The sequence below is a fragment of the Sceloporus undulatus genome, chromosome 5 (assembly GCF_019175285.1).
Source record: "Sceloporus undulatus isolate JIND9_A2432 ecotype Alabama chromosome 5, SceUnd_v1.1, whole genome shotgun sequence".
Classification (NCBI taxonomy): Eukaryota; Metazoa; Chordata; class Lepidosauria; order Squamata; family Phrynosomatidae; genus Sceloporus; species Sceloporus undulatus.
In genome coordinates this window covers 11,510,010-11,524,599 of record NC_056526.1, presented here as the reverse complement: position 1 = coordinate 11,524,599, position 14,590 = coordinate 11,510,010, and the positions used below count along the sequence as shown (strand labels likewise).

Below are 14,590 nucleotides of genomic sequence, written 5' to 3'. Positions count from 1 at the left end.
CTTGGATTCCTCGTGATTGGGTGGGCTATAAATAAATCATCATCATCATTATTATCTGGTTCCTATCTACCTTACACATGCCTCACTCAGCCTATTTATATCCACTCTTGAGAGTAACCTCCACCTTTTTTGGCTAAACTCACATTGACTGATGCCAAGCTCACTCTGATTAAATGTTGCCAATATTCCAACCTGCCTTTTCTTCACAGGCATTTAAAGTAATACACCCTTCGCACAATATGACAAATGAACAGGGTGAATGTGTGAATGACATCCCATCACAAAAGTATAGCAACCTTTTGCAGTGATGAAGTTATGCAATTGTATGTTTTGTCTTTACTAACCTTATGAACACTCTCCCCATTCCAACCTCATCCTGCTCGTTTTGCTCAATGAGGCCCAGGATTTTTGCCCCCAAGTCCTGCCCAACAACATCATGACATTTTGGGTTGTACCTTTATGGATCAAGCCATATATCCTGATGTCTTTCTATATTCTTTACTCATTTTATTGGATATCTTATCCATTTTGCTCTGTATTTTGTTTGTTTGTTTGTTTGTTTGTGAACAGGGAGGATCGTGATTGATGGCATTGATATCTCAAAACTGCCGCTGGATATGTTGCGCTCCAGGTTATCCATAATCCTTCAAGATCCCATATTGTTCAGTGGTTCCATTCGGTAAGACCTATTGCCTTCTCTTGGTAAAGACGAACCTGTTTCTGAACCATGTCAGCTCTGCATTTCTTCAGTCATAAGTCTATTCAGTCCAGTTTCTACATCAGAAGAATTTGGAGGCACATCTCAAGATGGATGTCTTGTTAGAGAAAAAGGAGATGGAGTGGATTTTAAAATTCAAATCTTTGGTCTCTAGACACCTGAGTAAGGATCATGATTTCCACCCACACTTGTAAAATCTTTCAGAGTTTTCTGGTGCTTCCTTTATCTGTTAATTGTTGTTGTTCCCCACCTCGGTCTATGGAGGAAGGTGGGTAAGAAATAAATGTTGTTATTATTATTATTATTATTAATCAACCTCATTATTATTACTGCTTTCCCTTCAGCCCAGAGAGAACTAGATGTAATATTTTTTCTACCGTCTGCTTGCAAGGTATAAAGGATACCTTCAGCATTTGCTCACCTCTTTTCCCTTGTCCAGAAATGGTTTGAGAGTTCCTGATCCTCTGAACTTTGATTTTAAAAGAGCTGTGTACAGGCCACAGGCAATGTACCAATGTAATTATGATTCTGTGTAATATGTTATAGTGTGTTTATGTCCTGTTGTGATTTTATGTAGACCCTAAAGAAGACAACAGTTAAAACAAATATAGTTAAACCATCATAAAACTTAAAATCAGTTACAACAAAGGAAAGCAACAACAACATCAAATAAAAGTCCAGCATATTATACAAGGCCTCTATCTCAAGATGTGTCTCCATTTTCTTTTATGGATTTTATTGAATGTCCCAAGTTTCTCTTTCTTTAAACTTCCACACCATTCTGTAATTTTTAAAAAATATATAATTTCCAATATATTCTCATATAGTTCTCCTACAAAAGGGTTTGGACTCAATGTGAAGTCAAAGGCTTTCATGGCCGGCATCCATAGTTTCTTGTGGTTTCGGGGGCTATGTGGCCATGTTCTAGAAGAGTTTATTCCTGATGTTTCACCAGCATCTGTGGCTGGCATTTTCCCACTATTTTCATTTTTATACAGCATTCATTTATTTAATTTTTGGTGCTATTTTTGTGCTGAGAACTGCATTGCAGAATATGGAGAGATACACAGTCTCAGTGATAACTGTGCTATGATAGCCATACTAGTCCAGAAAGTGTGGACAGAAAGGTCAGCTCACTTAAAAATGCAGACCAAATGAAATTCCCTGCATCTCTACCTCTTTTGTAGTTCAATAGGGCAGGTTTATCTTCTACAGTTTTGGGGACTGAGAATTTTAGTGTGTAGAAGGGATTCCTAAACATTGTTGAGGTAATGACCCCCAGTTTTCTTTGATTAGAACTCCAGGCACAAGGTTGTGCCTGAATGGATGGAATTCACTAGGCAGCATACTCCCAATGGAGCTTGTAAGGTGTGCATCACATTCAGTATTTGTTTATCTTCTTTTCTTCAGCTTTAATTTGGACCCAGAGTGCAAATGTACTGATGATACACTTTGGGAAGCTCTGGAGATAGCCCAGCTGAAGAACTTGGTAAAATCATTGCCTGGAGGTCTAGGTGTGTATACCAGAATGAAATGTGATACCAGTTTGCATCCACCAACACATTTGGTTAGAAATAGAATCTGATGTGTAAAGTAGCTATTAGGTTGCTTGTGAAAAGGCTCATTTTAAAAGTTGTTTTGCACAAATTGTTTTATGCATAAAATTATTTAAAATGTTGTATAAAATTACCTTCATGCTATGTGCCTAAGGTATATATGAAACATAAATGAATTTATGTTGAGTCCCATCTTTTAAGATATCTCATTATGGAAGCATATGCAGATACAATCCAAAAAGCTCTGAAATGGAAAACACTTCTGATCTCAAGCATTTTGGATAAGGAATATTCAGTCTGTATCTAATCGCCTGATTGTCTTATTAAGATATTTCATTTTGGGGAGTGCACCTGAAAAAAACCTTAGCTGCCCAAAGAAATCTTAATCTTGTGTTACAATGCTGTGATTTGTTTAATTGTGTTTTAGTACTGTAATGTATTATGATTGTATTTGTTCCTTTTTAGGTCATGTTGAAAACCACCTTCAGTCCCAGTTCTGGGGGAAAGGTTGCATATAAGTCAAACTAATAAATAAAATAAAATACCCACAGTGTATTAACTGGACCAAAATATATTCAGAAAGCTGAAAAGGGGGCAGCAATCAAGTGTTTCTATTCTTCTCATTTTGAACTTTTTAAATGAAATGTCTCCTCAAAAAGAAGTAGTATTTCTGAATTGCAAGTTGACACATACTTGACTCATGAGTGTCTGACTTGTAAATTATCCACAATAACTGAAAGTATAAAAATTTCAAAAGTATATCTGAAAGCCAATATTTTCAAACAAAGGCAAAATTTGAAGGGAAATTGAGTTACAAAATGAAATCCAAATTTGAAAATAAAATGAAAACCCAAATGATAAAGCAGATCCCATTAACTATGTCAAGGCTAGGCTAGCACTTTACTGCTAATAATGCTTTCCCCCATTAGACTGCAAGGTAAGCCAAACTGGGCTACTTTCCAATGCGATAACTGAGTTTATGGAAGTCTGAGTTACTGGAATTTCTCATGTAAAGATATTGAATTGCAGTGTTTGTATTTCCTTTTTTCCCCTGTTTTACACAAATTAAGCTCTGGATGAGGTGGGAGGGGAAAGTGTCCAAAAGATTCATGAACATATCTTAAAACTACCTACATATCATTTCAAATATCTTCTCAGACTGTTAAGTATATTTCAGGGATAGCTCTGGCCAAGATTACTCCATTAGTTATACCAACTAATGCTGACTTGAATGTTTTCTATTTTTAACCTAAAAGGGAAGTGAACAACTCCCCTAAAACAGTAATCCTACTTTTGCCATGCATAGCCATTACTCCCCTCCCCTTTGTTTCTACTTCATTTGTTTCATTTATCCTGCAATGATTTCAACTAATCTGGGATCATGTATTGGCTGTGGTAAGTCTCACAATGCTATCTAGTATGCAAAAGAATCTTGCAGCATTTTTGAGACTAGTTCTGTGACATGGGAGATTATTGCATGCCTCTTTTCACCCAATCTGGGCACAGGCTGAGCATGGGTTTAAATGGGTGAAAACGGATCTTATTGCACGCCCTTGTGCCCAACTTGGTCACATTGCGTACCTGATCTGGCATACTTTTAAAAGAACCATATTTTCCCATATCTTAACCATATCAATTACATGATATGGCCAAGTTCAGCATGCAGGCGTACAATAAGATCTGTTTAAGCTCCTGCCCAACCCTTGCCTGAATCAGTCAAAAAGAGGCATGTGATAATATCCTTGATCTTGTGCTATAATTTATTTCTCACAGTCAGTTTCAAAGATACTGTGAGACCCTTTTGCATATTCCAGGTGAACACAGCTATGTCTCTGAATGTTATCTAGGCATTTAAATTTAGCTAATGTCATTTATTTATGTATTTATTTATTTATTTCAAGGATTTGTATCCTGCCTTTCTCCCACAATGGGATTCAAGGCAGGTTACAATAATTTTTTAAAAATAATAACTTTAAAAGACAGAAGTAAAAGCGCTAATTTACAAAAGTTAAAAATTATTAAACATTATTAATATTAAAAGATAAGTTAAAACCAGCAAAAAAAAAATCTGTCACCAAATGCCTGGCTAAATAAATAAAGGGCTAATGAACAGAGCAAGGGTTCCCAACCTGGGTGCCCATGCCTTTAGGGGTGTGAGATGAAAATTTCAAGGTTGTGGTCCAATTTGTGGTTCAAAAATTATAAACTTCTTCATCTCCAAATGTGATATTACTTTTGTAGAGGGTGGGGATATTAATTAAACTTTTCCTAGGGGTGTGGGGCATAGAAAAGGTTAGGAACCACTGTGTTAGAGTGAGGTATTCCTTTATGTACTCACATGGATGATCATAGCCAGTCATGACTCATTTTAAGGACTGTATCCTTTCTTAGCCACTTTGAAACAATTCTCCCAAAATTGATGAGATTTAGTCATTGTTGTTGTGTGCCTTCAAGTTGTTTCTGACTTATAACAATCCTAAAGTAAACCTATTGTGGGATCCTTGGCAAGATTTCTTCAAAGGAGGTTTGCCTTTGCCTTTTTTTTTTTTTTTTTTTAGTCTGAGAGAGTATTGAGTTGCCCACAGCCACCCAGTAGATTTCCAGGTCTGAACAGAAATTCAAACCCTGATCTCCAGAGTCTTAATCCGACACTCAAACCAGGCTGGCTTACTATCTTTATGGTAAAATCATTCACAGCACTGCTGCCACATCAACACAAAAATAAAACCTTTTCTCAGTAACAGAGAAAGGGGGGATTTGTCCCATTTTTGGTACAGGACAAGCACGTTATCCTATTCTGTGGTTTGATGCTGTTGTCCCAGGGGTTATAGTATGTACTACTTTTCTAGTTGCTCTTATGTAGAAAATGAAGCTGAATCACTGATATAATCCTTGACCCTTTATCTCTTTTCCAGATGCTATAGTAACAGAAGGAGGAGAGAACTTCAGTGTTGGCCAGCGGCAGCTTTTCTGCCTGGCCAGAGCCTTTGTACGCAAGAGTAGCATCCTCATCATGGATGAAGCTACGGCATCTATTGATATGGCCACAGTGAGTAAAAAATTTAACACCCCCCCCAATTTCCTTCACTCATTCACATTTTTCTTAGGCATTGTTCTAAAACACAACAATGGGTACATTTCTCCTCCAGTTCAGGCAAGATAGAATCATGGAGGATTAAATTGCATTTATCTCCAAAACTGAGGCCAAGCCAGTCAAGAATAAAGTATTATTGCAGATGAAACATCACTACTTCAGTCAGAGAATGCCTCCCAGATCAGGAGAAGTCTTCTGCCCCAATGACCTAATGAACAGTTGAGAGGTCTTGTGCCCTAAACACCTTTCACAGGGAAAATCCAGTCCCTTAAATCTGATACATTGGCCAACTCCACTTTAGGGGAGAAGGACATTTGGATTTACAACCTTCTTACAATCCAGGCATTTCAATGAGAGGTCCAACCTCTTGTCTTGCAAGCATTTATTTTTTAAGGTTGGGGTGTGACATGTGCAGCCTTAGACTTGATTTCATTTAACCCTTATTGTTATATGGCACTCTTGAGGCTGTGGTGCTGCTGCTCTGAGGTTCACTTCCTCTTCTGCATTGTGCATGTCTGTCTGCTCAAGAGGAAGAGAAGAGATCGAGTATCATAGAGAGAAAAGGGGCAATTGCAGTGTGGGATTTGGATTTGCCCAACATGTGTGTAGTCCCCAGTAGAGCCTTCCCATGTGCTAATGCATTTTCCTAGCCTTGTCGTAATAGGGAAACTATTGTGGGCTTTTATCTTTGGCCACTCTTGATTCCAACCTCTTTTGGAGGCCCAGTTCCTACACAAAATGAGCCACACAGGCAGAGCTACCCATCACATAACTGTGTGGGTGCCTTGATGGACTGTTCCATTATTTACGCTGAATGAATTTTACCCATCCATCTTCTAGAAACATTGGGTCCATTGGTGCTTTGATTGTCTGGCCCATTATATATATTGAGTGAATTTTACCCGTTCAACTTCTAGAAGCATTGGGCCCACAGACCTACCAATGGGTCCATTTGTGGGCTGCATGGGGTGACACAAAGTAGCAGAGAACTACAATTTTCCTTCCATGGCTGGCTTCCTGCTTCCCAAAACCCTTTGTGATGTTTATGTGGGCCTAGGAAGAGGCAGGACAAGGTAGGCACTGCTTAGGCAGCCAATGTTGAAATCAAAAGTGGTTTTCCTGAGAAGCATTTATTAGGAGGCTTTCTGGTTTCCAGGCATTCAGAATTGTGGACCTTACTTCCAAATTGTGGTTGTTGGTCTTTTTTGCTTTCTGTGCCTAGGATCAGCTTCTTATTGCTAGTCCAGAAACTAGGGGATTCTGTTGGTGTGATCCATTCTTATTACATGAGGTGCAACACATGGACTCGTTTTTACTCATTTGCAACACATGGTCTGATTTTTTTGCTGTACATGGAAAGGCCTTACTGTACAGGGCTCCACTTGTGAGGTCAATGAGTGATTGTTGCATTCCTTCTTTTCTAGGAAAACATTTTGCAGAAGGTTGTCATGACTGCCTTTGCACATCGCACAGTTGTAATCATAGCTGTAAGTATGTGAGTTCACAGCAAACCTCCTTTCCACATCTTCCCAGCTGATAGAGATTTGTTTTGCATGAGATACTAGGCTTTATGGTAAAAACTCAGGCCTTCGGATTTTATCTGAACTGATAGTTGTTGTTATTGTATGCCTCCAAGTACTGTAATTTCCAATTTATGGTGACCTTAAGGTGAACCTATCACAGAGTTTCCTGAAGAGGTTCTTCAGAGGGGCTTTGCCATTGCCATCCTCTGAGACTGAAAGAGTGTGACTTGTCCAAGAATACCCAGTGGGCTTCCATGACCAAGCCAGGATTTGACCCCTGGCCTCCAGAGTCAAAGTCCAACACTCAAACCACTATGCCATGGTGGTGAATTGTTACTACTATAGAATTTTGGAAGCTGTTCAGATACTACAGTCTGCCCTTCCTTTATGTGGGTCATCCATTCTGGACTCCCACACCTAAAGGGAATTCCACCTATGCTTGAGCCCCATTTAAATGAATGGATGCGCACCCCATTATCCCTTATGAGATGTGCCACACCTTCTCCCAGCATGGCTTTCAGCATACACTGAAAGCCGCATAAAGCACACCCGCATATGACGTGGGCGCACTGTATGTGGAAATCATTGCATGCACAATTTTCCTGAGATTATATAAATTGTCGTATGTTATATTAATTGGAGGAGGTTCAAGATATTTAGCTTCCCACATATATAGAATAAATACATGTGTGTAGAATTATTGCATAAGCTAATTTGACATAGGATACCTACAACTTTCAAGCTACAGAGTCTGGACCATTCTAATAAATTAAGAATTACTCTTCATCATGCAAGAAGATGACATATCCAGTAAATCAAAGGAGGAAATTACAGAAGCTGAATGAATATTCCTTTCCTGGTTTCTTATATGGAACATCTTTCTAATTTTTATACTTGCACATTCATTCTCTGTAGATCTCTTTTCTCAATTTCAATAAAACGTTTCTGTCTCTGTTTATATCAAGCTTTAATTATATTCACATTGGAGTACCTTTCTGTTATTTATCTCTCTCCCTTCCTCCCTCTCTCCCTCCCTCCCTCTTTTCTTCCTTCCTTCCTTCCTTCCTTCCTTCCTCCCTTCCTTCCTTTCAGCATCGGGTCTCTCAAATCCTGGATGCAGATATTATCTTAGTCTTCTCTGATGGTATACTTGTTGAGTGTGACACAGCTGCCAATTTACTCCTCAAAGAGGATGGTCTGTTCACCACTTTGGTGAAGACAAACAAATAGATACTCTCAGCCCAGGAATCCTGTGAGATCACTAGCTTTCTGGTATTACTTCTTTTACCTTCTCTTCTTCTTTGTTCAAGCTTTGAGCAACCGAGCTTGTTATATTTTGGAATGGGGTATTCTAACTTTTGTTATCAGAGCTGCCTAGCATTTTAAAGGTAAGAGACACTGTGTTATATACTAATTGGGGAGGCATGCTTTCCTCCTGCCTACAAAAGGTGAATAAACATGGTTTCTCTACCTAAGGTGTAATTCAGGAGTGTGCAATGGTAGGTTCTGGATCCTTCTGTGGGCACACAAAGATTGCCCCCTGAACCCCAGATGTGTCCAAAAGTCCATTTCTGATGTTTAATGTTTTTTTAAAAAACAGTACAGGGCCCTCTTGCAACCAATCTAACCCTAACTTCCCATTCTTGGTGGCTTCCAGGACAGACATTTCATCTTCTTTTTGTCATCAGAAAAAAGGTAGTTGAAAGGGTCTGGAGGGGTTGAGAAAATAAAGATCAGCTAAGGAAGAGCTTCTGTGGGTACCAGTCTTTGTATCTGAACTCCCTTCTTCAGGCTATCCAATTGTCTCTCACTCTATCACTGTTCTGCAAATTGACCAAGATGGTCCTATTCCACTGAGTACTTGAGAGAGTATTTCTCTAGTGGATTAGTTTCATTAGTGGAGCATTATTCTTCCTGTGCTCACTTATGGGTGGCTTTAACATGTTGTAGTTGTTCTTCTAAGGTTACAAGTTCTTTTAAGATGTAAGTGGGGAGCAGCTCATGTAATCTTCCACAATGCTAATTTTATTAGTCGACTGATCAATGTATGAACTCTTCTGCAAAGTTCCCTTGACATAAACAGAAAACAGTATAAAAGTGAACAACAAGTTTTATTTTTATTTCTATTTTATTAATTGCAGCACCGAGTCCACACCATCCTGACAGCGGACCTGGTCATTGTGATGAAACGAGGGATCATTTTGGAGAATGATACACCTGAGAATCTCCTGGCTCAGGAAGATAGCATCTTTGCATCATTTGTTCGGGCAGACATGTGAAAGGGCCACTAAGTTGAATGTTGCCAACTTTTTAACATCTGATTTTTCAACAAAGGGAGGAAAAACTATATTTTCTATATGCTGCAGCATCACTGCAAACTTTGCCTAGGAGTTTTGCATTTGTAACTTTTATAAAATTGAAAGCCATTATGTATGCTTCAGAGTAATAAATTCTTCACAAAATGCTATACAATCCTGTACAGAATTCCTGGACTGTTTTTTAGAGGAAGAAACAATGTAGGCCAGAATCCAGTTGGTTAGTCCCCAACTAGAGTAGCTCCATGGAATCAAATGTTGTAGTAGAAAAGGGGAAGGAACTTATATAAGATTAAAAAAAAAACTGGCACGTCTGACTCAGGTGGAAGGAAACTTTGTACCTGGGAACTTGGTCCTAGTACTGGCTGCAGGGTTACCTCCAGAGACTACTGGAGTGGCTGCAGTCCTGGCATGTCCCTTTGACTCTCAACTTCTTCCTTAGACTCAGAGGACATGCCTGTGTCAAACGTTTGGTTTGACAAAACTTTCTTACACACCCCCATGCAATCGTGTCACTTAGAAAAGGGTTTTGTGCAGTTTTCTTAGTCCTGGCAAACAAGCTTTTATGGGGGGTACAGGGAGGAGGGGACTAGTTTGGGTCCCAGTCCCACTGACAAAGTACCTTGGTTCCTGCCTTGGTTTCCACATTTTAAGTTTGATAGCTACCACTGAAAAACCACTGTTAAAAACAAGTATCTCGAATGGAATAAGCTGTCTCTTTGGATGAGGCAAAAGCAACAAGAGTCTTGTGTTTCCTTTGGCAAAAGATCAATTTAATATCAGCACCGAACACATAATTTGATAAAAAAAAAACCACAACAGCAATTGAGTCCTCTGCAACCCATCCAAGAGCTGCCAGTATAAATTCCCCACTCTTGTTTTTTTTTTGAGCCTGAGTTCCTTCCGCCAAGATTTCGCACTCTCTCTGTCATCCCCTAAAGCGGACTCAATTACAATTGTCATTTGTTATAAGATAAGAGGACTTTGACTCTTACAGACCTAAACGCCAGCATGAGAATTGTTCTTAATCCGAAGTCAGTTGAAAGCTCCCAAGCAATAAAGTTTAGAAGCAAACTCTTGGCTAGTTCACATGGCACATTTTTGTCCACTCATGTCATGGTTGACAACAGGGCATTCTTTCACTAAGCCCTGATTGGGACTCAGGGGGAGGAGAGGAAAGGGCTTATCCTACAACATTTCACAGATGAAAACCAGGACATGTGGGGCCAAGGGAGATCAGAGTATGGTCAAGATGACAAAAAGTTACTAATGAGGAAGGATTTACAAACTGAGCCAGCATGGTGCAGTTGTTTGAGTGTTGAAATATGATTCTGGAGACCAGAGTTTGAAGCCCCGCTGAGCTATGAAAGCCCACTGGGTGACCTTGGACAAGTCACACTCTCTCAGCCTCAGAAGAAGCCAAAGGCAAACCATCTCTGAAGAAATCTTGCCAAGAAAACCCATGATTGGGTCGCCATAGGTTGGAAACAACTGTGAAGACACACAAGAACAACAACAAACAAACAAACTAGAAGAGGCTGCAGCAATTTCCTTTCGCATGAGTCTACAAAGAAGTGCAAGGCACTGCCTCCTCCTCTCCACTCTGCTGAATTAACTGAATGCAAAATACTTCCACACTTGAACTCGGTTTGCAGCAATGGAAGGAAGAAAGTGGGAGGCAAAGGGAAAAAATGGGACATTTTAAAAGCAGCTGCAAAGTGGGACTGCAGAAGATTAACTGGGGACTGCCCATGCCAAATTGGGGCACTTGGAACATATGAAAGGGCCCCACTTACAATGGCAGAAGTGAAAATTTGGAGGTAACCAGTGTCAACATGCCAGACTTTTGGCAAACCAACAGTCAATAGAAATGGATGCATGATTTACCACAACATAGGAGATAATTCTGTACTTAATGGACAACAAAGTGATTCCACATGCCCTCAGGTTAGCTATGTTACTTTTCCCAGGTCCCCACCCCACTCCAGTGGCCTCTAGAAGTTGTAGTACAAGCATTTTATGTTCTTGGGCAGCTTCTGTGCGTCAACCTAAGTTTACAGACCTGTTGTAGGGATAAACTAGGGTAATGGTCTGGGGCTCCTTAGGGAAGCTAGATTTTTTAAAAAAGTCATTATGATCTAATTCAGGAATGGAGAAACTTTAGTGAGTTCAAAGATGACATTCTGTTTGATCACACTCTTAAAGTCACACTCCTCTGGTAGAAAAGGTGCAAGGCAAATGTGAACTAAGGACATTCTCACACATATACACTAGGGATAGAAAAAGTATTCAGAAATATTTGAACAACAGATGCAAAAACGGTTTCCCAAGTATCAGGGAACCCGGACGAGAAGAATCCTGAACTGACATGAATCTTCACTGTTTGGGACTTGGTTGTTGCTATTCTGTGCTTTTAGGTTTTTTCCATCTTATGGCAACCCTAAGCCAAACATAGCATGGACTTTTCTTGGAAAGATTAATTTAGAGAAGGTTTGCCACTCCCTTCCTCTGGGGTCGAAAGAGTATGACTTTCCCAAGATTAATCAGTGTGTTACCATGGCCAAGCAGAGATTCGAACCCTGGTCCACCAGAGTCCTAGTCCAACACGCAAACCAACACACCATTCTGGCTCTCTTGGGGCTTATTCCGTGCAAAATAATTGCACATCCCCCCCCCCCAGAAAATGGAATTTTAAATGCAGAAAGCAAGTGTCCCAGACAGAAAACATGCTATTCTACACTGAAACACTGAAAAGAAAAACACCTTTTCTGAACCAAATACTGTATGCAGTTTTCTGCACATAAATGTTTTTTCCTACAGAATAAATTTGTAAACAATGTTTGAAAACCTGAGGAATTTATTGAACTAGTGAGAAAAATAGTAATAATATTCATTCTTGCCTATTAGAAGTCAGTTTATGAAGATTTATATCTTTAATATGCACACACAAATAAATTGATGCACCCAATGTTTTAGTTTCAAAGGTAGATTCCATTTCTGTGGGCTGGTGAATCTGTTCTGGGTTTTATCCATAATTAATTAAAAATTAATTAATTTAAATTGAATTAAAAATAATAATTAAAAATAATAATTGTAAGCTGCTCTGATAGCCATTAGGACTGAAGGGCGGGGTATAAATACCATAATATATAAATAAATAAATAAATAATTTAAAGGAACTATGCAAGGGACTGTATCCTAGCCCCTAAATAAAGCTTGGACCTAAATCTGTCTAAATGTAAAAATGTCTTAATATGCCTTAACTTTAATTCAACTTGGAAAGGAACTGAGAGCATGTAACACATTACACCAGAGCAGTAACTTTATCACTGCCCATTGTGCTAGATTTCATCCTTGTTCTCTCATCATCAAAAAGAAAGAAAGAAAGAAAAAGTTGTTACAGATGACTAACTTGCAACTTGTTACTTCCAGCTCAGAATGAGCAGTATTAACTTGTCAAAGACACTTGTAACTGGCTGCTTCTCCATTACTGCAGAGAATGACTCACCAAGCTCCCTCAATGATTTTCCTAGCTCACCATTATACCACACTGCCTTTACAAACACTGGACATGTAGATAATTCCATAGGTTTTCAGATGATTCAAAACAGAGTATCACATATTTTTCTAAGGCCCAGTGTCTGTCCCTCCTATTAGAAACCCTAATAATTTGCTGGGAATTTGTACTAGGGAGGGATGGGAGTATGAGGGAGAGTAGGATCGGATTTCCAGGAATATACGTTTCCATGAAACAGAATAAGCTGGATGCCAGGGCTCCACATTTTGTCAGCTCAAACCAGTGTGGAAAGCTACAAACATCTGCTGTATGGTGATTATCTTTGTTTTGTTCTGAAATGCTCTTTGGAGGGCATGCTTTCAGTCCCCTCCACCGCACATTTCCCAGGGTGCTCTCGGCTGAGAGAGATCACATAGGTAAAGATATCTTTTATTAGTCCCATGGTTTATGCAAAGCTTTCAAACTATAGTGAGTTCACTTCAGATGAAAGCAATGCATTCCTCTTGTGTTGACCTTGTCACGTGGCAATGGTTATAAGATTTTTAAAAAGCTACACTGGGTCTTACCCAGCAAAAATTAGTCACAACTAATTTCTAGCAAAAGCAAGGGAATGGGACTTAGCTGCAACAACCAGCCGATTTTAGTCTAAATATTGCATGAGCTATTGGAGTACTCACCTATTTTGCACAGGTCTGCAAAACCATGCATCAGTGGTGGTGGAGGTAATTATGTTTGTATAAAGAGATGTTGTTATTATTATTCTTACACAGGGTCACACGTTATATATACTTTTCTAGATCAGCATTCTCTGAAGATGCCAACCACAGATGCTGGCAAAACGTCAGGAATTAACTCTTCTAGAACATAAAAACCCACAAAAACTATTGTTATTATTTTATTGCATTTTATGTCCATGTTTAATTATTTTTAAAAAATCAATAAAACCTAAAATTCAGCCAAAATTCTGCATCAGATACTTGAGTATACTATACTTAGTCTACGTACGTATGCCATGGCTCAATGTTATGGAATTCTGAGATTTATAGTTTTGTGAGACCTTTAGCCATCCCTGTCAGAGAACTCTGGTGCCACAACAAACTACAAATCCCAGGATTCAACAGGATGGAGACATGGTAGTTAAAGCAGTGTCACACTGCATTAATTTTGCAGTGTGGCAGCAGCCTGTTACACATTCACAGCTATGATAGTGAATGCTAGCCAAAGTCTAATTGATGGCCAAAACAACCAGCAGTGAGAACCTGAGTACTTATATCCAGAATATATGATTGATTCATTGCTTGATTGAAATGTCTTATCTGAAGTATCATCCTCCATGATGAAGTATGAATAGCAATGAGTCAGAATTTACCAAAATTTGCACATTTCTTCATAACTGGAATGAAAAGAACTAGAAATCTTTCTTTCTTTCTTTCTTTCTTGGTTACATTCACCCATCCAGAACCAGGGCTTTGAGTACATAACTCTTCAAAGTCTAGTTCTGAAGTCCTGTGGATTCAATCAAGTGCCACCTTTTCCCCCCACTGGCTCTTCATCGTCAACATCTAAGTACAGTATGATCCCCTCCATGCTGGGAATGGTTGCAGTCATTGAATCTGGCTGATGCAAATGGAGGCAAATTCTGTCACAGTTTGCAGGCAGAGGATTTACCAATATTTGCAGATTTCTTCACATTCAAGAAAGAAGGGAATATTTGGTTTTGTTTTGTTTAAAAATGAATTTCAGAGGAAAGTGAAATTGAGAAATTTTTGACTTCCTTTTTATTGTCCACTTCAAAAAGATAAAAGAAAACGCCTGGGATGTGGTGCTGAGGAAGAATGCTGAGGATACCATGGACAGCCAAAAAGAC

The 14,590-nt window shown here is 39.1% G+C and overlaps 2 protein-coding genes across 7 annotated transcripts in view; both read left to right on the top strand.

The window, feature by feature from the left end:
* Positions 1 to 9,358, top strand: part of ABCC9 (ATP binding cassette subfamily C member 9) — a 136,017-nt gene extending 126,659 nt beyond the window's left edge. For all 6 annotated transcript variants that reach the window (XM_042469862.1, XM_042469868.1, XM_042469866.1 and 3 more), the window contains 5 exons: positions 571 to 679; positions 2,129 to 2,232; positions 5,190 to 5,323; positions 6,793 to 6,855; positions 9,033 to 9,358. In XM_042469862.1, the coding sequence (XP_042325796.1) occupies positions 571 to 679; positions 2,129 to 2,232; positions 5,190 to 5,323; positions 6,793 to 6,855; positions 9,033 to 9,170 (548 nt within the window). In that variant the 3' untranslated portion in view covers positions 9,171 to 9,358. The remainder of the gene's footprint in view (positions 1 to 570; positions 680 to 2,128; positions 2,233 to 5,189; positions 5,324 to 6,792; positions 6,856 to 9,032) is intronic.
* Positions 1 to 14,590, top strand: part of USP6NL (USP6 N-terminal like) — a 681,049-nt gene that overhangs the window by 20,890 nt on the left and 645,569 nt on the right. The window lies entirely within an intron of this gene.